Source organism: Rhinatrema bivittatum, chromosome 2 (assembly GCF_901001135.1).
Source record: "Rhinatrema bivittatum chromosome 2, aRhiBiv1.1, whole genome shotgun sequence".
In the NCBI taxonomy this organism is placed as follows: Eukaryota; Metazoa; Chordata; class Amphibia; order Gymnophiona; family Rhinatrematidae; genus Rhinatrema; species Rhinatrema bivittatum.
The window spans coordinates 157,576,313-157,604,085 of record NC_042616.1 but is presented as its reverse complement, the minus strand read 5'-3'; the positions used below and the strand labels follow the sequence as shown (position 1 = coordinate 157,604,085).

Genomic DNA, 27,773 nt, shown 5'->3' with positions numbered 1-27,773 from the left:
CACATCTCAAAAAAGATATAGCAGAATTAGAAAAGGTACAGAGAAGGGCAACCAAAATGATAAAGGGGATGGAACAATTCCCCTGTGATGAAAGGCTAAAGAGGTTTGGATACTTCAGCTTAAAGAAGAGATGGCTGAGGGGAGATATGATAAGAGAGGTCTATAAAATAATGAGTGGAGTGGAACAAGTAGATTTTAAATTGGTTTACTCTTTCAAAGAGTACAAAGACTAGGGAACACAAAATTAAGTTAATAGATGATACATTTAAAATAAGAGAAATATTTTTTTACTCAACGCATAATTAAGTTCTGGAATTCATTGCAGACGTTGTGTTGAAAACTGTGTTTTAAAAAGGTTTGGACAAGTTCCTGTAGGAAAAGTCCATAAACAACTATTAAGGTGGACTTGGGGAAATCCACTGCTTATCCCTGGGATCCTGCCAGGTACTTGTGCCCTGGATTGGCCACTGCTGGAAACTGGATACTGGGATTGATGGACCTTTGGTCTGACCCAGTATGGCAAGACTTATGTTCAGCACCTGAATGTAATCCACTTAGAAGTTTGCAAGGTGGAAAATAAATAAATAAACGAACAAACAGGGAAACAAAATAAATAGTGGTAGAAATGAGAAATTAGAGGCTGACAAGGTTACAGCTAGTTACAGAGGGACATCATTAGCAGTCCCCCATATCGCTGACCTCCCAACCTCAAATCCCTCCAGTGACCCTGTAGATTGAAGAATAGTACTTTTAGGCATTCTTTCTGAAAAAAAAAACAAAACACCGTATGACTAGATCTAGTCTGTCTGTCTGCCTCTTTTTGCACGTGTGAGGTCCGTGCAGTGTATGCAATGCATCTTCCGTACACTGAACAGGGTTAGATGACGGCATATTGCTGCATTCAGACAGCAACAGTATATTACAGGGGTGGCCAACTCTGGTCTGAGAGTGTATGCAAATCTAACTCAAGCATATTCATTGCGGATATTCTGAAAACCAGGCCTATTTGTGGCTCTCAAGGACTGGAGTTGGCCATTCCTGGTATATTAGTAGCAGCCAGGAGAATGAGGTAGTGAACCCAGAACAGGTAATATATTTTAATGCAAGTCCCTAAAGTTGCAGTATATTCTGTATTTAAACATTACATCTTATATACAAATTATGATCATCAAATCACTGAAAAAAGAAAAAAATCCAAATTTGAGTGATGTTAATATAACAATGACTCACCTACTGTTCCCTCCTGGTTTTGCAGAAAATCGCTTCAAGGGATATTTGTCTTTTATTTTCTTTAAGGTCACACCATGTCTGGCTATAAACCAAACATCGCCACCTTTTCCCCCTTGTCCACCTAATCGAGGAAGTCCCATTCCACCGGCTCCCCCTTTCACACAGAATCTTAAATTGTCAATGAAGTTTCCATACTAAAATTAAAAAGCAAAACAAAAAAACAAACAAGTTGTTATTCATGATTCAGGGATGCCTTTGGTGCCATATATCTGGCTGAGTGCTAGCAGCAGCCCGACAGGCCCTGCAGTGCACTGGGCTGCTATCATAAACCTTGACTCACTTAGAAGCCAGCTAGCAAAGTTAGCCTGGAAAAACTTATCCTGCTAACTTTGTTGGGATATTCAGCGGGCTACGTCAAAGATAGCCAGATAAGTTTGCCTGGAAAACTTTAGTACCGCTTTTTGGCAGTTCTAACGTTATCCTATCAGCATTTATCCTGCTAATTTAGCCAGGTCCACCTCAGAATGCCCCAAATCCCACCTCCAAGCTAGTCAGATAAATAATTTCAAATCCCACTATATGTCCGTTATCAGTCTACGAGAAAATACCAGAAATGTCCTTTTCTTATTTTCCTCCTCATTATTTAACCTTCTTTCCTTCACCAAAAGGTATGCCCAGGCAACTCAGGAACAAACTCTCTCAGGCCCAGCACGATGGACCCAAGTCTGTTTCAAGACTAATTCAGCAGCAGCCATTGCCTTCCCTCCCCACCTCTGCAGCACACACAAGCTTTACCAGCCCCATCCAACAGTAGATTTTAACACCTGTCTCCTGCACCTCACTACAGACCACAGTCACAGGGCCAAACCAAGAAAGCGACTTTCATTCAGATCTTTGATAATTAAAAAAAACATAACTCATCCTCCAGAAAGTTCATATGCTTCATAGCTAATAGACAAAAATGGAACTTTTATAAAAGAGGCTATTTCAGGGATAGGCAGCTCTGGTCCTGGAGTGCCACAAACAGGTCTGGTTTTCAGGACATCCATGATGAATATGCCTGAGATATATTTGTATACACTGGAGGCAGCACATGCAAATATACCTCATGCGTATTCATTGTAGATATCCTAAAAACCAGAGCTGTTTGTAGTACTCCAGGTCCTGGATTGCCTACCTCTGGGCTACAGATTTCACTCTGGCTCACATAGTAGCAGTCATTCTCTCAGATACTCAGAGACCATAATTTTCAGTTTTAATTTTTTTTTTACTGGGAATTTATCACTGTTTACTACAACAAACACATCTGGGAGAAAATCAATGGAAAGAAGTTATTCATTTTTTGCACTGATTTTTTAATTTTGTTTGTTGTAAGAAACACTGAAATTCCCAGGAAAAAATAAAATGTAAACTGAAAACAAAGGCCCCTACTGATACTGGAAAGCCTACAGAGCCTAGTGTTTCCAACTTCCAAACTGTGATGTGGGGATAGGGTTACAGAAATTTTTTTTTAATATAGATTGTTTTGGGGGCACAGATTCAACATCTCAAATTGGGTAAGGTAGTCCCTGTCTTCAATTAAAACTCCACTGCCTCTCAGACTTTAGGTGTTATCTCTGCCTCTCCCTAAACACTTATTTGCCGGTCTTTACTAGATTGTAAGCTCCATAGAGCAATGGCCGTTTCTTGTGTGTACCTGTAATGCAGAGTGTACAGCTTGTAGCACTACATTCTTGGGATAAGCAGCTGGGGATTTATCTACCCCTTGGGATCCTGCCTGGATTGGCACTGTTGGAAAGAGGATACTGGGCTTGATGGACCCTTGGTCTGACCAGTGGATGACACACACCTTGGTGTTAATTACTTGGGTCATCTCTCGTCTGGTGGCTCCCAGGCTAATGAGAGGTGGAGGAAAGGAGGCACAGATCGAAACCAGGATAAAACGCAGCAAGGCTCGCGTCTGCAGCTATTCGGTTTTATCCACAACTTCGAACTATTATACAAGTAGCGCCGTACGTGGCCCAAGTCGTAAGCTTCCCCAACCCTGTGTCCTTCCCTGCCGCTGGTCTCCCGGCTCAGTTCAATGCACCGCTACAGCAGGGAGGCGGGAGGACGAAGGCACGAGGAGCATCACAAACGCTGGGACCTCATTCCGCCCCAAGGTCTGACTCTGTGCCTGCGTGATCCGATAACCTGCGGAATGACACAACGCCACTTGCTGGCGTGAGGAAGCGAAAGGGACTGACCTTCCTCAGCAGCACCCTGCTCCCGCACACCATGCTGCTGCTCTCCGAACGTTCCCGGAAGCGGCCGCCGCGCGCCCCAGCGGCTCTGCACGGAGCTCAGACCTCAGCACACAAGCACTGTCTCTGCTGCTCAGTGTTCGCCACTTCCCCGTAACCCTCGGAGAGCGTGCAGCAGGGAACTGCTCCCGGGTGCCCCAAACGGCTCCGCTAACCAGTTCCACCACTTTAAGGTTGCCAGCTCTGCTTATAATAATGTTCTGAAATAAAAGGTTAACCTTTATTTCTGTGCATGCAGGTGGAATAACACGGCAACCACACCACTGTATAATAATGTTGTAAACCAGCTTGAATACTTGTTGAGTGTTCCAGGAAGAGTTGGCTTCCCAGCGCCTACAAGAAGTCGGAGGGGAGGGGAGGGGGAGAGATCCAAAGGCTCCCAGCGGATCTTTACAACTGCTCAAACAACCATCATGAAGGAGTCTGAACGCTTCAACCTGACAAAGGACTTCATATACCAGAATTCCCTGCTTCATGACGGGTTTACTTACAGTCTGCAATACAGCTGTAATTAGGACATTGAGAAACTCTCTGTCAGCACATTGCACATTTTCATTTTTTTGGCTTCGCTGTTCTTATTCTCTGATAAGCTTTCACTGCTGTAACCTAGATTAGAACAATGGATGTATTATGTGATGGGCTGTATTACTGCAGACTCGCGAATTCCTTTCCAGAACTGCAAGTCCCAGCAGCCTCTCCTGCAGAACATGGGAGAAGTTTCACGAAAGTTCCAGGGTGTCTAGGGAGGGGGTCAGTAGCCCCTTCAGCCGGAATATGCTCGCTCAGCAGTTTGTAAAATGTTTGTTCAGCAAAACCAGAACGCATGTGTGAAAGATAAGAACTGTAAAATGTATAAAGGTTTGCTCCAAAGGGGGCGTGGCATGCAGTTGTACTGAGCCTTTGTCTTAGCTGCATCTTGCTGGCAATAAAAGTCTATCTTTACGGATCAGTTGTCTGGGCCTCCTTACTGACAAAAAAAGAGACGGTTACATTGGCGAGCTCAGCCAGGAGGTACCGGAGACGCTATTTTAGCTCTCCAGAAGGTCTGGTAGTTTGGTGGCGGAGCAGTCCCCCAGATACACCTGGTGAGTGGCCACCGCTGAGTTCAGCGATCAGGTTTCTGAGGGGATCGTTCCACAGAAATTCTGCCGAGACCTCTGGATTGATGATCCGGGAAGAAGGCTTTCATGACGATCGGAAGACCCCTGCAGGCGAGTATTATGGGAATCTGGAAATAAGTAAAGACTAGCTAGCTCAGGAAATAGCCCGGTCTTTTCTGGCTGACCGAGGGGGCCTTGATCACACCCCACGCAGTGTGTTAGTAGGAATTATGCTCCGAAGACCACGCGAATAATCTGTCTGGAAATAATAATCTGTCTGGAAATAATAATCTGTCTGGAAATAATAAGTAGCGTATACGACAGTGGGAATAGGTTTCTTGTTGTGTGAAAGAGAGTGAATGGCCTCGCAGTTCTAGACCGGGCGACCGCGTTCTAGTCGGGGCAATTGTGACCCTTTGTGTCTGACGGATACGGACCCCTTACCTATCCGTCTTCCCTTCCCTCCTTTGTCTGTGAACTCTATCCTAATGGGAGGGAGCGGGTCGACTCCGTTAAAAGTCATGACGGAACACTATAGCGAAGTGTTCGATGAACATAAATGTACAAAACCCAGAATGATTCAATGATGCACCCATAAATGGCCCGGTTTCTGTGTAAATTGGCCTCCTACAGGAACTTTTAATTTCCAAACGGCCACACGGGTCCATAAAATAGTCATACGAGAAGGGAACCCGGGTTGCCCTGAGGATATACCATACATAACCGCGTGGATCGCAGTTATTGAAAATCCTCCGTCGTGGGCAAAGAAGCTAGTAGAGGGAGCCGCCCTCATAATGGTAACTCAAGTACGCAAAATGGGGAACCGGAAGTCCCCAGTGTCTGTCTGTCTGTAAGGTACCTAAAAAAAAAAAAAAATTCTACTGTGGTAGATCGGTTAGACAAATTTCTTTTTGTGATCAAATGCACATTTATTTCTTTTGATAACTGCTATCTGTGAATTGCAAGCACATGTACCAGGGATTTTTTAAATTGTTTTAAACCCTAATAAGAAGAGATTTTGGTTTACAGATGCTGCACAAGACTACTATACAACAAATTAATGTACAGTGTTAAGTTAAAATACTGATTTGATTACTGGAGAATGCATTTACTGGTGTTGAAGTTTAGAACTTGATGGCAGTTAAGGGTTAACGGCAGAGATAATTACAGGAGAGAGGAGGGGATCGAGCCAGAGAGAGAGAGGAAAAAAAAAAAAAAGGGACATTTGGCTAGCCTGGGTGAATGAAAATTGTTTCGTTTGTTTTAACAGAACATTATTGAAAGTTAGTTCATGGTGTGCGTATGTGAATAAAGATAGAATTGTGGTATGTTAATTAAAAGAAATTGTAGCTCCGAGTTTCTGCTGATTAAATTTATTCTCCAAGGTCCTTGCTAAAACTGTCTGTAATCTGACAAAGGATTGCTATTTGCAAAGAAATACCAGAACCAAGGGTCCCTTACAAATCATTTAGTGCCTTATGATGCGGGCTATTTTTAAGACATTTTATAGCAGCAAATTCATTGCGCCTTCACTCGATACATCCACAGGTTAATCAATTATTCTCTAAAACCATGTTAATTATTGTTCTTACTTGTCTCCTATATATTATCTGTTATTTAAAAGTTACATTGGAACGCATGATAAAATATGAACTCTCTTTTTCTGACGCAGTTTATTTTGAAGCTGTCTCTGGGAAATTTAGAGAAATGATTAAGAATGGGTTCTTTGTTAAAGTTTTCCTTGTTGCTTCTTTGGCTAGCAGTAGTTAAATATGCAGAGCTACTCCCTGTTTTAAGGAACTGGCAAGATAAGACAGCCAAGCATGTGCAGCGCTGACTGTGGGAATTACAGGATGCCGTTTGTAAAAAAAAAACAAAAAAAAAAACGGAGAAAACAAAGACTTAATATTAAAAATTTTGATTCAGTGGCAGGCGCAAGATAAGGATTATTGGAAGTTGTGGGCAAGAAAAGGGCCACTATGCAAGATTAGGAACAAGAGCAAATATGAGTCGGCCCAAATGATAAAGTAGTAGCACACATATATATATATATTGCAATTATGTTCTTTTACCACTGGTGGGGGCTGGGCTCTGGCTATTACCATATGTTCTTAGTGTTTGCAATGTAATTGGTACAAGGCTTCCAAGGGTTTGATCATCACTCCTGCACACCTAAAGCGCCCCCCCTGGATCCTTGCCTGCAGATCCAGGTTGACTTTATTGAATTAACCCAATGCCAAACTTACAAGTATGAAGGAAGCAATGTTTTGCAGCTTCTCAGCCTCATCAGAATTGATTTGCCTCCAGGCGCAGGTCACCTATTCAATTCCCAGATGGACTGTGATCTTTTCATCGTATTTTGAGATGTATGGGAACAGGGATCAGGAAGAGAAGAAAAGGGGCCCGTCCCTGCAACCAGGAACTTAATAATAGACCTGACATCCGAAAGAACCTGCAGAAGGCCGAAGGCTTTGAGGGCATGAGCCTCAGCCAGTTAAAAGCTATAGCAGACCAAGTATGTGGAAATAGAGAAGTGGAAGAGAAAAGAGAGAAGCAAGTAGAGACATGAAGGAGAAAGTGACTGTTAGCCGCCGCTCTCGAGGACACGCGGACGGGAAGGAGCCAAGACAATGGCAGACCGCGAAGAGGAGGGGGAACAAGACCCCCCCCCTTTTTGGGAAAGAATCAGTGTGCGTACTACAAAAATGAAGGCCATTGGAAGAGAGACTGTGAAGAATGGCAAAAGAAATACGGGAGCCCTGCAGTGAATACTAACGACAAAAATGGACCTGCACCGACACAAAGGGGCCGAGGAGGAAGGAGATTGGACAACCCCCACTGGCAGATGGCGGGGGAGGCGACAAGGAGCATACAGCCTGAAGAGATCGGGAGGGAAGAATCCCCACTGACCCTCTGGTGGAGATCCATGAGGTAACACAACAAAAATCAGGGGCCTGTTGGACTCAGAGGCCAACGATCTGTCATGACTGCACCAATCGGCCCCCCCGACGAAAGAGACTGTTTCTATAGTGGGTGCCTCAGGTCAGGTACTCACTGCCCCTCTGCAGAAAGAATGAAGTATACAAGTAGGCGGGACCATGGTATCCCTTATCGGATGGAACCTGCTGTGTAAGCCTCAGACCACATTGAGATTTCAACCAACAGGGGAAGCTAAAGCCTCCTTCGAGGACCATCCAGTGATACTCATCTGTCCCCTCCAAGAAGAATGGAGACTACATCTTCCCATAGTCGAACGAACCATCGAACATCGATATGAAAACAACACCCCCCTCAACAAAAACGAAGACAACTGATGGATAGAAATGAAGCAGAATGCACAGGTGATCAATCAACCTCAATACCCCATTCCATACATGGCCAGAGAAGGAATTGAAATACATCTGCAAAGACTGTATGATTTGGGAATTCTCAGGCGAATCCGATCTGCTTGGAACACCCCTCTACTGCCCGTAAAGAAACCCGGTTCTTCTGACTACCGACCTGTACAAGATTTACGGAAAGTGAATGATCAAGTAGCAGATCTAGTAGCCCTTGTACCAAATCCATACTCAATCTTGGCTCAAGTTTCCCCTACCTCCAAGTGGTACAGTGTCATTGACCTCAAAGATGCTTTCTTCTCCGTTCCAGTAGCAGAAGAATGCCAGAAGATCTTTGCCTTCACATGGGAAAATGCACAAACTGGAATCAAGCAGCAGTACACATGGACTCGCTTACCGCAAGGATTTAAGCACTCACCCAAGATGTTCGGGGAGCAACTGGCAAAAGACTTGAAGATGTACCAAGTCACGTATGGGCCAGTCATACAGTATGTGGATGACCTTCTGTTGTTTCGTGAAACGTATCACGAATGTGCTATAGCCACACTCCACTTGTTAAAGACGTTGTACTCAAAAGGATACCGTGCAAGTAAAAAGAAGGTACAAATTTGTGAATTGGAAGTAGAATACCTGGGATTCCAAATTCGGGAAGGTACCCGCTGTCTTGGAATATCCCGTACCAGTTCAATACGAGGTCAACCTGTACCCACTTGCAAGAAAGAGCTCCGAGCGTTCCTTGGAGCTGCAGGATACTGTAGGCTGTGGATTGCTAACTACGCTGTTATTGCCCAGTCTCTGTACGACAAGCTGCGTGGAAAGGAGGCAGAATCTCAGCCTTTTCAGTGGGAAACCCATGAACTGACAAGCTTACAACAACTGAAAGATGCCTTGATTGAACCACCTGCCTTAGGATTGCCAGATGTGATGAAACCATTCCATCTATTCGTCGACGAGAAAAAAGGCATGGCCATAGGGGTATTGACTCAAACCTTAGGCTCATGGGAGCGACCTGTTGCATATCTCTCAAAAGGAATGGACAATGTTGCAAAAGGATGGCCTGGTTGCCTTCAAAGCATTACGGCTGCATGCTTACTAATTCCAGAAGCAGTCAAATTAACTTTTGGACAAATCTTGAATGTAACGACCCCCCACACTATTCAAGGACTACCAGAGACCCATGGACCAAAATGGATGACTAATTCACGTCTCGTCAAGTATTAAGCCTTACTGTGTGAAACACCTGAAATTCAAATACAGGACAGCAAAAACTTGAACCCGGCCACTCTTATGCCGGCACCTGAACCCGTCGCACATGACTGTGAAGAGGTCATGACTACAATACATTCCAGCAGACCAGACTTGAGAGATCAACCATGGCAGGGAGCATGGACATTATTTACTGATGGAAGCAGCCAGGTTATTGATGGGATTCGAGTTGCTGGATATGCTATAGTTTCTGAAGACGATATTATTGAAGCTGAGCCCTTACCACCTGGGACATCAGCCCAAAAAGCTGAACTAATCGCTCTCACCCGAGCTTTACAATTGGCAGAAGGACAGACTGTGAATATTTATACAGATTCCAAATATGCTTTCCTCACAATCCAGGTACATGGAGCCCTATATAAGGAGCGAGGGTTCCTAACAGCCGAAGGAAAGCAATTGGCCAATGCATCTGAAATACATCAATTACTAAATGCTGTGTGGGCACCACAAAAGGTAGCTGTCATGCATTGTAAAGCCCATACCGGAAAGTCAGATCCCGTTGCAAAAGGAAACCAATGGGCAGATAAAACAGCAAAAGAAGCAGCCCGTGCACATTTATTATCAATTCCAACTACGACATGTCCACTTCTACAATTCCCAACAGAAACTCCCACCTATTCAACAGAGGAGAATGACTGGGCACAGGCTGAACAGATCCACCATCACAATGGCTGGTGGATTCTGCAAGATAACAGAATATGGATTCCAGAAACATTAGCTTGGACTATTGTCAAGGAAGCACATAACAAAACCCATCTCGGACGAGATGCACTGGTAAAGTTACTGGGAAAGACGTATTACATCAATAAAATAATCCAACTAACAAAACACGCAATCAGCCAATGTGTCACATGTGCTAAAAATAATCCCAGAAGTGGACCTGGTCCATCACCTGGACATATTTTAAGAGGAACTACACCAATCTCAGCCACCTGACTCATGTGCAACTCAGCCTGCGTGCTCATTAAATACTACTCAAGGGTACCAATCTTTTCACCGGTGCCTACAAAATGACAAGGTCATTTGTCATACACCTACAACTCCCAAGTACTATAACATCACCTTGACCGCCGGATTACCAAAGAGCTATACCTCAACCATCGTTCCAGAAGGGAAAGGCATCCTGTACTACATCAACTCAACCAAAGTCCTTGTTGGAGGAGAATCTACTACCACCATTATCTTCAACGCCTGTGAAGCCATTGGAAAGCACCCGAACGCCCTCCACTGCGGATCCAAAGCCTGGAAACAGGCCTATGCTCACAACCATAAGTACCTTTGCCCTTACAATCGGGTGGCCAATCCATCTCAATGGCTACCATGTCAAGGAGACTTAATTTTATCAGGATGGGCTCTGGTATGTGACTATACAGGAGGAGGATATCATGGTTGCCATGGAATTGGCCGGTTAACTGCAGTAGCTGGTAATACCATGTCCATACAGTGGCCCATACGGCGTGAAGGATATCCTTGGCAAGATACTTGGGGCTTTGGAATCGATGGAACAGGAAAAGACCCCATGACCTATATAACAATTACCCAACGTCGAGACAAACCTCGACCAACTATTCATCAGACTACTGTAGTGGGCTATCAGTCCTTCTTCGATGAAATATCCCACGCATCAGAAGAATTGAAAAAACATGCATTCTCCAAGCAAGCAAAGAATATGTTTGTCAATCTGGCTGAGAATATAGCTCTCTCTCTTGAAATTAAAAATTGTTTTGTCTGCGGAGGAACGCACACTGGGGAACAATGGCCATGGGAAGCTAAAGAGGTCTTCCAAACCGATCTCAATCAATTGAACACGACAATAACTTACAAACGAAAACCTCACCCATATGAATGGGCTCTCCAAACAGATGTCATTGGCAGACATTGCATATCTCGACAACATTCCCGAGTATATACTACCTCTGTTGGTAATTCCCCATGTACTGGGGTGCTTATTGCTAACCTAACCAAACAAACCTGGTGGCAAACTGAGAATTTGACAATGCCCACCACCATGTGGACTGAAGCAGTCCTCAACAAAACGTGGACTGATGCTGGAGTGCCAACCACCCTCTTTGCTGCACCAGACGGCTATTATTTCGTTTGTGGCCGCCGGGCATATGAATTACTCCCGCTAAACTGGTATGGCACCTGTTTCCTAGCCACCATACGACCAAGTTTCTTTCTCTTACCAATCACAGCGGGTGAAACATTGGGTGTACCTGTCTATAGCCCTATGAAACCAAACAAACGTCGCAGAAGTCCTAGAGTTTCCATTGGTGATTGGAAAGATCAGGAGTGGCCCCCTGAGCGAATTGTACAATACTACGGCCCTGCCACATGGGCTGAAGATGGATCCTATGGATATAGAACTCCAATATACATGTTAAATCGCATCATTCGCTTACAAGCAGTACTAGAACTCCTGACCAATGACTCCGCTATGGCACTCAATATCTTGGCCAAACAAAAAATAATAACAGCTGTCTACCAAAACCGTTTAGCCTTGGACTACCTCCTTGCACAAGAAGGTGGTGTCTGTGGCAAATTTAATCTCTCCAATTGTTGTTTACAGATCGATGATAAGAGCAAGGTTATCCAAGATATCACTGATCGCATGGTCAAGATGGCACACGTCCCTGTCCAGCAATGGAATAGTGCTTGGGACTGGACCAATGGATTCCGTGGTTGGTTTTCCATAATCGGTGGATTTAAGAGCTTGTTTGTTATCCCAGCCAGTTTAATTCTGTTTTGTCTTTTAGGACCCTGAATTATTCCTTTCTTGCTCAAACCGCCTTCGTCGGGTGATGAAGGACATTGCTGAACGCAAAACAGCCACGCAGCTCCTGTTACTGTACATGTATTCCTCTGAGCCTATAGAACCTGTTTAACCATCCTCATGTTTTATCCTGGGCCATCTTCCCATACATGACAAGTTCGGGCTACAAAGGGGGGTGGAGCCATTAGGGCCCATCCGTCTCAAACCCGTGAAGAAACCATCGGACTGTTTGGGAAATTAGGGCCCCCTGAGAACTCAAATTGCTAATTTTTCTTGTTTCTGTTTCTTTCAGTTCCACAGTTGCGTTGTGATGGTGTGATACTTTTCATAGTGAATGATAAGTATCAAAGGGGGGAATGAAGGAGTCTGAACGCTTCAACCTGACAAAGGACTTCATATACCAGAATTCCCTGCTTCATGACGGGTTTACTTACAGTCTGCAATACAGCTGTAATTAGGACATTGAGAAACTCTCTGTCAGCACATTGCACATTTTCATTTTTTTGGCTTCGCTGTTCTTATTCTCTGATAAGCTTTCACTGCTGTAACCTAGATTAGAACAATGGATGTATTATGTGATGGGCTGTATTACTGCAGACTCGCGAATTCCTTTCCAGAACTGCAAGTCCCAGCAGCCTCTCCTGCAGAACATGGGAGAAGTTTCACGAAAGTTCCAGGGTGTCTAGGGAGGGGGTCAGTAGCCCCTTCAGCCAGAATATGCTCGCTCAGCAGTTTGTAAAATGTTTGTTCAGCAAAACCAGAACGCATGTGTGAAAGATAAGAACTGTAAAATGTATAAAGGTTTGCTCCAAAGGGGGCGTGGCATGCAGTTGTACTGAGCCTTTGTCTTAGCTGCATCTTGCTGGCAATAAAAGTCTATCTTTACGGATCAGTTGTCTGGGCCTCCTTACTGACAAAAAAAGAGACGGTTACAATCAGAGCCTTAAATTGCTTCAAATCTGTGTTTTATGCATTGAACCGCCACGCTAAGCAGGGTCCGAGCATCTTTTCGTTGGGCCTAGTACAAATTTGTAAGGTGCTCCCCCTCCCGGCTAACTATCCCACATACATAAACATTTCATGTGCATCATGAATGAACACAGTATAAACCTGAAATTACCTTTCACATTGCTGTTTTGTAAGTTTTTGGTTGTTGGCCCTAATAATGGTATCCAGTTGATGGTTTGATTTTTGTTTCGTTCTAAATCTAATGTATCAACGTAACTGCAAATATTTTATAAATAGACCAACTGACTTTAAAGCTTTATTTTTCTGCTCTTTTTAATTGCTAAATTATCAATTTTACACTCAAAGTCAATTTCTCTTGCAGGTTTACACCTGATAGACAAAATAGTAACAAGTACATTTTCATACAGGCCCATAAATGTGCATATTGAGCACACAAGCAAAAATATGCTCAATTTTATATTGAGTGTGTGCACATCCCATTTTCAAGCAAAAATTAATCAGGGATTTATATAACCTAGCTCTTATTGAAGGAGTTCGAAAAAGATAAGAACTGTAAAGTGCATAAGAGTCTGCTCCTGGAGGGGAGGGGCATGCAGTTGTACTGAGCCTTTGTCTTAGCTGCATCTTGCTGGCAATAAAAGTCTATCTTTACGGATCAGTTGTCTGGACCTCCTTACTGACTAAAAAGAGACGGTTACATTATCAATAGCATAGTTGTTGACAACTTGCAGGTCACTGTAAACTAACATGAAAGACATGAAATACATTTAAAGTACTTTTTATTAAATTAAGCATTCCTACTCCCTTAGAAACCATAATTAACCAACACCTCAACAATATTAAAATGTAGACAGCAGTCCAGCAGCAAGATGGAGGTCTTCCATTCTTTTTCATTGAGCGCCATATGTATGATTATCTGCCAGTTGATGAGAGGTTATATGTGTGTGTTTGATGCAAAGAACTCCTGGTACTTAGAAAATGAGTGTCATCTCTGGAGTAGCAGACCTGGAGGAGCTGAGGTGGACAGAAAGGTACATAGAGAAGAATTTCAGCAGCAAAGTAGCAAAGTTCCAACTTCAGTGTGGCTGCCCTTGTGCTGCCTTGGAGGACTGGGAAGAGAACACCACCTTGGTGAAGCAGGAAGTGACCCTGCAGCTAGGACCTACTCTCTAAATGATGCAGTATCTTCTTATATTGAAAATCTATCTCCAAGGGCTTGTGACTGTTATGGTTTTGATGAATTTGTGAACCCCAGGCCAGGTGAGTGGTGACTCTGCTCACAGGGAGGAGCCCCATGGGCCTCACCGTCGGTGGGCGTGATCTCAGCGAAGTAGGACACAGTTGTGACAGGGACTTTATTAAGGAGAAAAGATAGTACATAACCCGAGGAGCGGGAAATGTAATAAACACAGTCTTTGAGCAAATACAGTAGTCAGGATGATGATGTAGATATGAGGGTCCTGTAGTGGCTCGCAGTGCGGGGTACACTCATGGATTCCAGCAGGCTGATGTAAATACCTCTGAGTGCAGATCTGGTAGTGGCCCACAGCGTGGGGTCCGTCGAGGAAGCTGTACTAGGCAGGCAGAGGTCGGTGAAACAGGAACCAGGCCGTAGACTCGGTGCAGATGGTGCAGTATCCTGGCACAGCTAGAGTAGGGTAGACAGACTGAAGAACGGTAGTGGCCCGTAGAACGGGGTACACCGTGGAATCTTCAGTGAAGATCATAGAAGTTGGAGAATGTACTCACACAAGGAAGTCCCAGCAGAGATACCCAAGGAGCGGGTCAGGAAGTCCCAGGCAAGAGGGCCCTCCGAGGAGCGGATAGCCAAAGCACGGAAGAGCCCCCGAGGAGCGGGTATTCTGAGTGTCCAATGCCAGGAGGAGAGTCTGGAACAGAAGATCCAAGTAGAGCAGATTTAACAAGCGAGAGAAGTCCTTGCTAACTCGTCTTAGCAATGGACCAGTCCATATAAATACACTAGCGGTGTTGATGTCATCGGGAGGGGACGCCCCGAGGTTCCCGCCATGACGCATTCATAAGGAGGCCCTGTGAGCGCGCGCACGCGCATCTAAGTGATGCCAGAAGAAAGATGGCGGTCGGCAGCGCCTACGCTGTCCCGGGGAAGTTGGCGTTGGTTGGAGGCCGCCATTCTCCCAATGATTGACGGTGCAGGGAAAAAAGAGGTGAGCATGAGAGGTTGCAGCCGGCTGTGACCGATGGGCGCAACAGTGACCAGGAAGGAAGAATAAGGGTGGCCATTGTAGTTGGTGATTCAATCATTGAGAATGTAGATAGCTGAGTTGCTGGTGGTCCTGAGGATTTCTTGATAATTTGGATGCCTGGTGCAAAGGTGGCAGACCTCATGCATCTCCTAGATAGGATTTTAGACAGTACTGGAGAGATTTTTTTTGTCCTGGTACATGCGAGAACCAATGACATGTGAAGATTTAGAAGAAAGGTTCTGGAAATCAAATTTAGGCTTTTAGGTAGACAGTTGAAATCCAGAGCTTCCAGGGTAGGATTCTTGAAAATGCTCCTGTCCCATGTACAGGACCCTAAAGGCAAGCAGTTTCAAGGCATGTATGAAACAATGTAAATAATTTGCTGTCAGTTAATCTCTCTTTTCTTCTTCTTCCTCCGCTCCCAGTTGTGTACTTCCCTGTTTTATTGTAACTGCATTTCTGTTAACCACGCACTTGTTATAGTTGCTCGAGTTCTCTGTATATTGCACACCCTGTTAAATGTAAACCGGTTTGATGTGATACCTGTCATGAATGCTGGTATAGAAAAATAGTAAATAAATAAACAATGGTGCAGGGAAAGGGGCTTTAGATTTGTTAGGAACCGGAGAACATTTGGGGGGTGGCAGACTATTCCAGTAGGATGGGCTCTCCCTTAACCAGGGTGCAACCAGGCTGCTGGCACTAATGTCCAAAAAGATAATGCACCTTTTAAACTAGAACATGAGGGGAAAGCCACCAGTCACTCAGCAGGTCCTAGTTTTGAGAGAGGTATCTTTGAAGGATATTAACAAAACAAGGAATTTAGGGTATCCTGATAGGTTCCAATAAAAGCAAAAGTTGCCCAGATGTCTTTAAGTAAAAAGCAGACTGAATTAAAAGATTCCAAATTATCCCTATCAACTGGTAGGTAGGATATAAATATAAAGAAAAAAACATCCCTTCAAATATCTGTGTGCTAATGCCAGAAGTCTAAAAAATAAGATGGGAGAGTTAGAATGTATAGCCCCGAATGAAAAGGTAAAGATAATTGGCATCCCAAAGACCTAGTGGAATGAGGATAACCAGTGGGACAGTGCAATACCAGGGTACAAATTATATTGCAATGATAAAGACCAACTTGGTGAGGGAAGTGCGCCATTATATGTTAAGGATGGCACAGAGTCAAACAGGATAAAGATTCTGCAGGAGACTAAATGCAATGTAGAATCTGTATGAAGAAATTACAGGTGTGATGGGGAATAGTATAGCCGTACGTTGAATCTTCCGCCACATACGCAAGACAGAAGCCTCCGGCCGTCCGCCCTTGGGGTCTTCTCCAGTCCTTACCAGTTCCAGAGGAACCTTGGACGCACATCGTGACAGATTTTGTCGTTGACCTGCAGTATCCAGCGGAAACAACACCATATGTTCACAGTTGACCGCTTCTCGAAAATGGCGCACTTCGTGGCCTTACCGGGGTTACCATCTGCCCCAGAATTGGCAAAGCTGTTTATACGACATATATTCTGCCTGCACGGCATGCCGAAACATATCCTCTCAGATAGAGGTGTACAGTTCATGGCTAAACTCTGGAGAGCCCTTTGTAAGAAATTCGATATTTCTTTAGACCATGTCAGCATACCATCCACAGTCTAATGGTCAAACCGAAAGAACAAATCACACACTTAAGAAGTTCCTTCGCTCCTACATCAACTCCAGACAAAGCAACTGGGCAGAATTGCTTCCCTGGGCTGAGTTTGCCTTGAATTCACATCCATCAGCCGCTACTGGATCTAAACCTTTCCAAATTTTGTATGGCCGTCAGCCATTACCTCCATTACCAATACCACTGTCGGTTTCATCACTTGCAGCCCCAGGCTTCAGCTGAAGAATTCCATCAACTCTGGAACCAAACCAAGGGCCTCCTACAAGAGGCGGGTCAATAGGCCAAGAAATGTTATGACGCTCATCACAGAGCAGCACCCCAATTTCAACCAGGAGACAAGGTATGGCTCAGTATCAAGTACATCCGTCTCAAGCTGCCATCTGTTCGATTCGCTCCACGCTACATTGGGCTTTTCTCCATACTCTGCCGCCTGGGACCAATAACCTACAGCCTGCAGCTACCTACTTCCATGAAAGTGCACAATGCCTTCCACGTATCTCTCTTGAAGCTGCTCATCCTCTCCGATTTTTCAACTAAGACTCCAGATCCACAACTTCTTACTGCCGAAGAGGACATCACAGACCAAGTTGATGACATTCTTGATGTTCATAAATGTGGGAAGCATTGGGAGTACCTCATATCCTGGGAAGGATATGGGCCAGGAGAAAAGACCTGGGAGCCTGCTAAAAATATCCTCGACAAGGATTTAATTCATCAGTTTCAACTAACTCATCCAAGGAAGCCAAAACCCCCTGGGAGGGACCCTAAGAAGGGGGGTACTGTTGCGCCCGCCAGTCACAGACAGCTGTGACCTCTGTTGCTCACCTCCTTTTTCCCTGCACCAGCAATCCTTGGACGAATGGCGGCCTCCGCCTGTGCATGCCACTCTCCTCGGCGATCCCGTCCACAATCTTGAATTGGGAATTACCTAGGACACGTGCACGCCAGGCCCCGTCTTATACACGTCATGGCGGGAACCTCGGGGGCGTCCCCTCCGCATGATGTCACCCGTCAGTGTGTACTTAAGCCATCCGGCCTGTGCTACCTATGAGTTAGCAAGGACTTCCTTCCTGCTGAATTCCACTCCTTCGGAGACGCTTTGCTTTCGCTACGCTGTACCTGCTCCTGACCCAGAGACTTGAATTGCATAGGTACCCACTCCTCGGAGGCCTTGTCACGTTTTGGCTATCTGCTCCTCGGAGGGCCTTCCTGCCTGGAAATACTCTACATCTGCTCTGGGCAGTGTCTGGTTCAGCCTTGTGACTACGCTATCATCTGCTGACGGAACCTCTGATGTGCCCCGTGCCTCGGGCCACTACCGTGCTCGCCTCAGCAACCTTCCATCTATACTTCAGAGTGAGTACTGTCCTCTACCCAGCTCTGCTGACCTCCTGTACTTCTCTTACCTACCTTCTGCGATTCTCGGCGTACCCCGCGCTGCAGGCCACTACCGGATCTACCTGAGAGAAGTTCCATCTGGAGGAGGAATTCTCCGGCTTACCCCGCCACGCGGGCCACTACCAGGATATCATCACTGGGCTATCTTACTACTCTGGACTGTGTCTCTCCTCCCACTTGGGGGGTATTTTTGCTACGTTCCAGTATAATAAAGTCTCATTACAGTTGTGTCTGTCTCAGCTGAGGCCACGCCTATTGTAGTGAGTCCCCACAGGGCTCCTCCCTGTGGGTGGAGTCAGCTCTCACTACGATCCAGGGTCCAAAACCATACCAGATTATAACACCCCCAAGTCCTTCTATATCTGAGAGAGTAAATAACCGATTTACATTAGCCTGTTCAAGTCCTTTCATGATTTTGTAGACCTCTATCATATCCCCCCCTCAGTCGTCTCTTCTCCAAACTAAACAGCGCTAACTTCCTTAGCCTTTCCTCATAGGGCAGCTGTTCCATGCCCCTTATCATTTTGGTCGCCCTTCTCTGCACTTTCTCCAATGCAACTATATCTTTTTTGAGTTGCAGCAACCAGAATTGCAGAGAGTATTCTTTGATTTGGTGGTAGATTTTCAAAATCCATTTAGATGGCTAACTGAAAAGTTATCATCTAAATGGCTTAGCTGCAATATTCAGTGATCTATCCGGCTAAATTCTAGATGGATAACACTTTATCTGGCTAGAATTTAGCCAGATATGTCGGGGGCATTCCTGGGATGGGCGGTAGGTGTTCCGAGGAGGAGCAGAATTAGCCGGTTAGGTTAAGAACTAACTCCAATATTCAGATTTAGGCAGTGAGTCTAACTGGCTAATTCTGGCCATGCTATAGGTAGGTCTAAAGTTAGCTGGATATACCTATCCATCCAACTTTTAAGATAGCCAGGTATATTCAGCATTGCAAATATTAAACCCGACCCTAGAGCTTCAACACATCTCCTGTTAGGAAAACAGAACAGGCTGAACAGCTACAGATCACTATACAGAAACTACATGAAAGCAGAATACCTCACCTTGATCACACAGATGGAACATGGATAGTCCCTCACCAAATGCCAAATAAGTGACCACAAATTATGACTAGAAATATGTAGACAAAAACTGAACTGGTTGCCCCAAGAAACCAGACTGAGTGCAACACTGGAGAAATAGAAACAGAAATGCATTTCATTCTGTATCATGCAAAATACATAAAACAACAGAGATGCTGCACATTAACATTCCCAGAGCTGACATATTCAAATCACTAAACCAAAAGGAAAAGGCTATTTTTTTCCCTACCTTTGTTCTCTGGCCCCTCCCTCACCCCACACAACAACAATGGGGGCTCAGACTTCCTTCATTTCCCCCCCCCCCCCCCCCCGCCCACACACACACACCACCACCACTCACACAAATAGATGATGATGGGAGATCAATGGCTCAAACATAAGATCTCCTTCCCAAACATATACACTCACACAAAAGAACAAATCGGTTATTTACTCTTTCAGATAATAAAAAGACTAGGGGGCAGTCCATGAAGTTAGCATGGGGCACATTTAAAACTAATCGGAGAAAGTTCTTTTTTACTCAACGCACAATTAAACTCTGGAATTTGTTGCCAGAGGATGTGGTTAGTGCAGTTAGTGTAGCTGTGTTTAAAAAAGGATTGGATAAGTTCTTGGAGAAGTCCATTACCTGCTATCAATTAAGTTGACTTAGAAAATAGCCACTGCCATTAGCAACAGTAACATGGAATAGACTTAGTTTTTGGGTGCTTGCCAGGTTCTTATGGCCTGGATTGGCCACTGTTGGAAACAGGATGCTGGGCTTGATGGACCCTTGGTCTGACCCAGTATGGCATATTCTTATGTTCTTAACAATGATGGAGGATCCCCCAGGGTCCTCTCTGTCTCTCACCTCCCGTTTCCCAGCAGGCAGACTGAAACCCCTCTCTTTCCCCAAGGGTTCAGCATCAGTCCTCTTCTCTCCCTTACTTCCCTACCCAGGCAGCAGTCTTTCTTCCCCAACTCCCTTCACCAGAAGGGAGTTGGACACAAGGAGGAGGAGAGGAAACCACACAGGATTGCATTTTTTTTTTTTTTGAGGAACCACAGGGCAATTCAAGCAGGTGGAAGAAAAGGTGCTCTTACTCTGTCCCAGCACATATTCCCTGAAGACAAAAGTCTTCAGAAGGCCCATTTGACTTATTCCTAAAGGCAAAGTTAACTGATGGGCTACAGCTGGTAACCTCTTCTAGCCTGGTGTCCTATCGTTTTCTCCATGGTACTGTTAATAGGTCCTTGAGTTTAAACTGTGCCAGAGATGCAGTCTAGAAAGCACTGTTGATCCATTGCTGGTGGTTGTATAAGAAATTCATGTTTTTGGGCCAATCCACCAGTCCACGGGTTTCTCAAAGTCTGTTATCTGAGCTCAGGGATAAAACGTCTAATGGATCTGATTTTTACTTCTTCCTCAGATCACGCCTGCTTCTCAGTTGCTTTGTTCTTCTCTTACACCCGGGCTCTGTCACAATTCTTTATCAGCTTCCCAGGGTTATAGCTGTGGCTTTTTTTTTTTTTTGCCTTAGTCTTCCTTCTAGGGCTAGCATCTTTACTTCAGTAATGTGAAGGTGATTTTAATCTGGTATTCCAAAGTGTTTTATTCCAATGTTTCTATACCCAGGAAGGGTAATTATCAAACAGCCCGTTGAGGCTAAAGTCTGTGGGTACATTTTTCCTGCACACTTCAGCCAGAATTTTCAAAGTGGATTGGTGGTGCACATAAATCCACTTTGAAAATTTGGGGGTGGGTGCGTAACTGGTATTGACCGTGCACACACAAAGTTACTCCTGCACGTGTACTTGTATATTCATGAAACCTAAAAGTATTTGCACAAGTTCTGTCCCCACACCCAATTCCATCCCCTGCAACTCCTCTTTGTAGTGTACATAAAAGTACACGCAAAATCGCTTTTGCACGTACTTTTACATGTACAACCTCCACGCACCCCTGCCCTTGTCTGTCCTGCCCCTCAGGCAATTCATGCACATGGAAGCAGGATTTGCTTAAACCTCTTTTTAAGGAAGGCTTCCAGTATTAGTTCATTGCATTAAGATGTAATGACCATGTTGGGAAAAAGGAAACTAATTTATGGGGAATGAATTTGTAAAAGATATTGTATTACTTGAAAGAGACTTGTATTATGAGGTTGGTAGGACTTACGAAAAGAAGAAATGACCACCTGGGATTTCTTGTTGGTGGACACGGTATACGAGATGTGTCAGTCGTTTACCCCAAAAAACTATTTGTTTTACATTTTTTTTAAAGGTTTTTTGCAGGTCAGAAATATTTCAATATGTAACTCCAAAATGTTGTAGAACTGTCACTGAACGTATTATGCTCACATCAGCGACCCCCAACCAAAGAACTATTCCGTCCCGACATCAGGCCAATGTTTTGGCGTGGCCTGGCTTCAGGGGACATGAACATTTGAAATGCAGACTTATCTGGAGCATGGATTCAAGACGGCCTTCACTATCACCCCCTGCTCTGTTCAAACGATGTATAGAAAATGGAGCCCATTCTCACTGGCATGGGCGTAGAGGAGGGGGATAGTGAGGAAGAGGCGGAAAAGCAGTGGAAGAGGTATGTGGAGAGAAGGAGAAGCACTCGTACCGTTTGAAACCAAAAATCTGTAACACACCTGGTGAGCACTCTTATTACTTGTATCATTCATGTTGTCATTTCTGTGGCATTTCCTGTCTTTTCCGGGGGAGCGTGTGCGTATAAATACTGTGTTATGCTGTGTTATAGATTTACGACAGCGCTGTTCCCACTGCACTTTAGTAAGAACACTGCCTAAGGGAGAATTTTTGTTGCTGGTGTGTGATATTGTACAGGTTTTGGTATTCTGTTCTGTAACATGGAATTTACAACTGCGGTTGCAGTAATGCAATTTTGTACTCTGTCTTACTTCTGCTATTCATTCTCAAACCATCAGCAGGTAAGGAGCTCTTCATCCACCTGTTCTGCTCACTTGTAACTCCTGGCTGTGCGGCCACAGATGCCTTGAGTCTTTGATACTCTCCCACTTTTTGCTCTCCCACGAAGGTCCCTCTGGCCAGAGTGGACATAACCTGTGCATAAACTCCTCTGTCCTGAGGGGTTAAACTGCTGTTTTAACAAACCTCCCAGGAATATGTAGCAGCAGCAGCAGCAGCAGGTTGAAATTGAAGAACCAGGCTCTAGGGAGGAGCTAATTATTATTCATATTGGCTGAGTGAGTCAGCAGGCACTGTGCTCGCAACGCCCACTAAACAGCAGGTGTTCCTGATCACCTAATCCAAGAGGATAAGACGCAGAGCTAGCTGGAGTAATGTTTAGGGACGCCCCGAACAGGCTGATCCAGTCCTGGTTTTGTCCCATGGCACGCATGGAGATGTAGTCTTACCTTCCTTAGGGACATAAAAACTACATCTGCACACTGAAGAGAAGATCTCAGTTCTGAAGAACTGGCTAATGTGGGAGTCTGCTAGACAGGTAAAGCCACTGACTGCTAAAGTTGTTACCTGGTTTCCCTGAGCCCGGATAAGCATCATTACTTCTTGTGAGGAAAGGTGGCTTTGCTCCGCTTCATTTAGAAGTCTTCACTGAGACACAAAGGAAGAATATATAGCTCTTCCTGCTGGCAGTAGTAGGGGGTTCTAGGTGGGGAGATTGTATCTGGGGGGAGGTTGGGTTGTGGCACAGGGTTATGACTGGGGGCTCTGGGGGAGGGAGGGGGGAGTTATGATTAAAGGGGACTAAGGGAGGTCGATCTCTAAATGGTGGGTTTGGTGGAAGAGAGGCTTGGGTGATGGGGGGGAGCGTCACTTTTTTGCCTCTGCACTCACCTCCATTCCTCCACTGCCTCTGAAGAATGGTGTAGTTGTACCTATCACTCCAGCAGGTACTTGATCAGACCACACTGGAGGCTTCCTAACGTTTGTGCCAATGAACATCAGCGAGATGCTTATTTATGCCCTATATTACCTAAAAATTTTACTCATCAGCATCTTTCCTGGTGAGAGGAGGTAGCTGTGGAGCCAGAAGAGGTGGGCACAGGAAGAAGCTGAGGATGGAGAAAGAGCCAGTAGAGCATCCCAGAGAGCTCACATAGTATCTCAAGACATCTGGAAAGAGCTTACTGAAAGATGTATGATGTGCAAGTATTGTGACATAGATGAGATGTTTTAGATGTTATGAGTGCTTATTTCTGTCGTTGTCCTTCGAGATTCTCGCTTTCTCGGGAGCTTTCAGTAGAAGGGGTTCTGGGGTGTGCCACATAAGGACAGATAAGCCCGTTGTAAGCATATTTGAGCTGTCAGGCCACCCTAGCATTAGAAAAATAGCGTGGTGCTCCCTCTTTTATAGAAAGGTGTGTTTAACCATCTGAATAGGCTGTGATACCCTTTTATGAAAAGGACAGCTCTACATTAAATACAATGAGGATAGAGATGGGGGGTTTGTATTCATGTTTGCCCCAAAAGACTGCAATGCATGATGATAGTCTTCAAAGGGTACGGTTTTTTATCTGTCTTTCTTTGTGTGTGTGTGAGTGTGTGTGTGTGTGAGTGTTGAGGTTTTTATCACTTAATACCCTGGAGCTGGGGCATATAAATATTCTAGAGATTATGCAAATAACTGGTATGTAAATAGAAGGATGGACAGGCATTTATGGGACCTTAAATAGTATTGACATCATGGCTCAAGAATGCTCAGAGTGGTTTCCTGGCTATAACTATCGGGGGCTAACATCACCTGAGCGACTTTATATCTGGGAAAGGATAATGAAGCTTATGCATAGGTAAACGAGGCAGGTAATGCATTCCATGGCTCAGAAAAGGTCAGGCTTGAGATGTTTCACTATATGTCCACTTTTTCCCTGTTTGCACTCCCGTTTTCAGTAGGGCTTTTTAAATATTTGCCATAGTCTTCTCTCTGGCAGCCAAATCATGCTGTTTCATGAATAGGTTGGAAACTTATGCTTTTTAAATGCACTCAGTCAATGAAATAGCATGGAGTAATATTTATTAATGCTGTGTTAGCGAGTACATGAATAAAAGCTGGTAAGATTAGTTGCTGATCAATTGCTATCAGAGTAAATAAGTACCATTATGTATGCCCCCTAAACTAATAGTCTTTCATCATACCCTTTCCTGTTGAGATTATATAGACATCACACATGCATTTTGAGTTTAATATTGCTTAAGTATGCTCCTTTTGCTATAGAATTAAAGCTGCCAGGCTTACATCAGACTTAATCATCAATCTTATTATAAAATGTAGCAAAAATGTAAAGGCACTCGGAAATAATAAACATGGGGCATAAGGATCGGTCAATCAGCAGCCCTATTGAGAAAGCATGAGAGTAAAAGTCTGCTGAATCTTGCTGCCTGTGCAGCAGATTAAAATGAAAATGGAAAACGCAATATTAAAACCAGTGTATTTTGGGGTTTTAATATTTTCCGATTCCATGTTCTAGAAGTAAAAGGTATGCTTGGCAACAACCATTTTCAGATAATTGCTCAATAGAAGGGCAATGTTCAAAAGTCATTTACACAACTAAGTATCAATTTATCTGGGTAAAAAGTGTGGTCGGCAAATTATTCATCCTTAACCTGGTGAACAGTGCGTGCAGGGTTGCACGATGCAGGCTGTGTTAGCCACATTAGAAGGAGGTATTTTGTTGAGGGGAGAGGGGGACTTAATATTCTTGGATTTGCATTTGCGCATTATTTTCCTTGGAAAAAAAAAAAGCACTTGCAGAAAAAAACCAGAGACAAATGTCTGAAGGTAATTCTGTACCCGTGGCAGTTTTCAAGGTGAACATTGTCGCCTATTTTCCCTTTGAAAATTGGCACAAAGACTGTGGATAAAAAGAAGCCATGGACTTTGAAAGTTGACCCCCTAGTGGACCTCACTTTTGGCTCAGGACATTGAATAATTCCTCTAACAATCTGCATTCAGAAAGCGAAGGGATCAGCTTTCAAAGGGTTTAGGTGCCTGACTTTAGGAGACAGGCACATGATTCGGCCCCTTTGAAAATTGACTCATATTGAACAACTAAATTTAAGGATCTAGTTCCATTAGATACTTAAATTTAGGGTCCTAAAAGGTAAGAGGCTTTAGGGACGAAGTTAGGAAAGGGACAAAAAGTTAAACTCTTGGTATGGATTTTCAGCATGGGGACGGTAACTTTTAAACAGGCGCACAGGTGTGCACGTTCGTCGGTCCGCACCCAGGGACGCAGCCATTTGATAACATTACACATGTGAGATAGCCGGAATAACCTTCAGGCTGAAAAACAGAATCCAAACAAGACTCCAGCCTTTCTTCTTAGGATTCTAGTTTTATTTCAACAATCAACATGCAGACAAGCTAGACTGTTCACCTCCAGCAATGTACCTACAGCTTTAGCTTCTACCAGAGAGGATTCAGGAGCTGGCATCTCCTGGAGACTCAGGCCTCCCTTTCTCAGCTGGGCTCCGCCTCTTATCCTGCCCAGCAGGGTCACGCCCACATAGCTCTCTCCTATGTGGTTTAAGGTGGATCAGGCATTTAGCCTGGTCCCACACAGGTCAAGGAGGGGTAGTAGGGCCACTTCTTTATTTACCCTCCCACTCAGCTCAAACTTGTTGGGGTGAGCGCTACTACTCATTTAAGATCCCATCCAGGGAAATGACTCTACTCCCCAATATACATCTTATTTATTTATTTATTTAAAGATTTTTTTATATACCGGGGCACGTTAAAAACATCACCTCGGTTCACAATGTAACGTAACATAGCAACCAGCTTTACAATAATTTAATGTAATGCAAACAGTAAGAAAACTAAGTCAACTTGAGACAGGTGGTTACATAATTAACTCTTACATCTTCAGGCCTTCTGCCAGCCTGACTCTGAGTGGGGGCTAAAGGGTTATGCTCTGCTCCTCTGATTAGGGATACCCCAATACCAAAGCCACACACTGCACCCTTTACCCAGTGTCCACCCCCAGTCCTTCAGAGAAGTCTATTTGCTGCTCTGTGTTCTAATCCTCCTCAAGCGGGACTCTCTAGACTCCACTTGGGTGTTCCTGTGGTGGCTTCAACACTCTTTCAACTTCCTTCACAGTGTCTTCTGACCCCTTTCAACCATCTCCATCTGTAGCGCCACTCTGGTTATTCTGCAACGGCTGCATCTAGGTACTCTGCAGCATCTCTCTCAGGCCACTCTGCAGTGCCTCTCTCTCTGGCTCCACCACTCTGCCTTTCTCAGGGCAGTCTGCGATGCCCCCTTCAGACCAGGCTGTAAAGCTCCTCCATGAGCTCTCTTGGATAGCAGTCTCAGTCTCTGTAAATTCATTGCCCTGGCTTTCCTTTTGTCTTGTACTCTGCTGTGCCTGTCCTTGCAACTCAGGCTTTTCTTCCACGCCCTCTTCCTGCAGTGTGTTCACTGGTTCCATGCTAGCTTTTCCTGTAACACCATCCGCAGGCTCCTCTCTGGCCTCATCATCTTTGCTGCTATTATCTTCCTTTGCGCTTTTGTCCTTCTGGAGGGTCTAGCACCAATCATGTGATACATGCGGCTGCTTTGCTTCTTCTGTTTCCAGCTTTACTTCTGCCAGATTGGCAGTTATATGTGCCCGGCTTGCTTTCTGTTCTTTCCAGGCACACGTCCAAGCACTCTGGTACTTCCTAGTATACTCTTGCAGCTGTCTCTCTCCTTCCATAAGAACATCAGAAATTGCCATGCTGGGTCAGACCAAGTGTCCATCAAGCCCAGCATTCTGTTTCCAGGAGGATTTGAATCACAGCTTGCATTTCTTGCTCATTCATGCTTTCCTACAAACAAGGCTGACTTTCTTGAGCACTAGTGGAAAGCAATTCCCTTGCTGCTGAAAGGCCATTCCCTGTTCACACAGTCTGTACAAACTGTCCCTTTTTTTGTATCTCTGAGGAAAAGGTAAAAGGGGAAAAAAACCCCTAGTTGTCCAACAAATAACTCACTTTATTTTTCTTATTTACAGTCAAACTTTTACTGCTAATATTTCTTCAGCCCCCAAAATACAACTCTCTGCATTAAAGAACATTTTTTTTCCCAGTTAGCTTTTTGTGCTCCTCCCTGAGCCACAATCTTTCAACTTTTTGATGATTTGTGCCCAGCTAGGAGCACTGCTTCTTTGGTATGCAACATACAATACTTTTCTTTTTTTCTTCTCTATTCTTTTTTCCTCCCTTGGAGACTTGGGTTTCTCTCTGTGCACTTGCGGAGAGCAAAAATCCCCAAATTGACACCATATGCGGGATAGCCGAGAAAATTACAGGCTGGAGACAGAATCCAAACAAAATTCCAGGCTTTCTTCTTAAGAATTCTACCTTTATTACAACAATCAACATTCAAACAATGTAAACTGCTTATCTCCAGCAGTGTACCTACAGCTTTAGC

The 27,773-nt window shown here is 44.5% G+C and overlaps 1 protein-coding gene across 2 annotated transcripts in view; it reads right to left on the bottom strand.

The window, feature by feature from the left end:
• LOC115084217 (GTP-binding protein 10-like) overlaps positions 1-27,773 on the bottom strand; it is a 665,348-nt gene that overhangs the window by 70,693 nt on the left and 566,882 nt on the right. The window contains exons 1-2 of one of the 2 annotated variants that reach the window (XM_029588785.1): positions 3,477-3,646; positions 1,231-1,424 (exon numbers count right to left, since the gene is read on the bottom strand). In XM_029588785.1, coding sequence (XP_029444645.1) covers positions 1,231-1,424; positions 3,477-3,509 — 227 coding nt within the window. In that variant the 5' untranslated portion in view covers positions 3,510-3,646. Of the gene's footprint in view, positions 1-1,230; positions 1,425-3,476; positions 3,647-27,773 lie in introns of those variants that run through there. The other variant, XM_029588786.1, reaches the window with a different exon arrangement.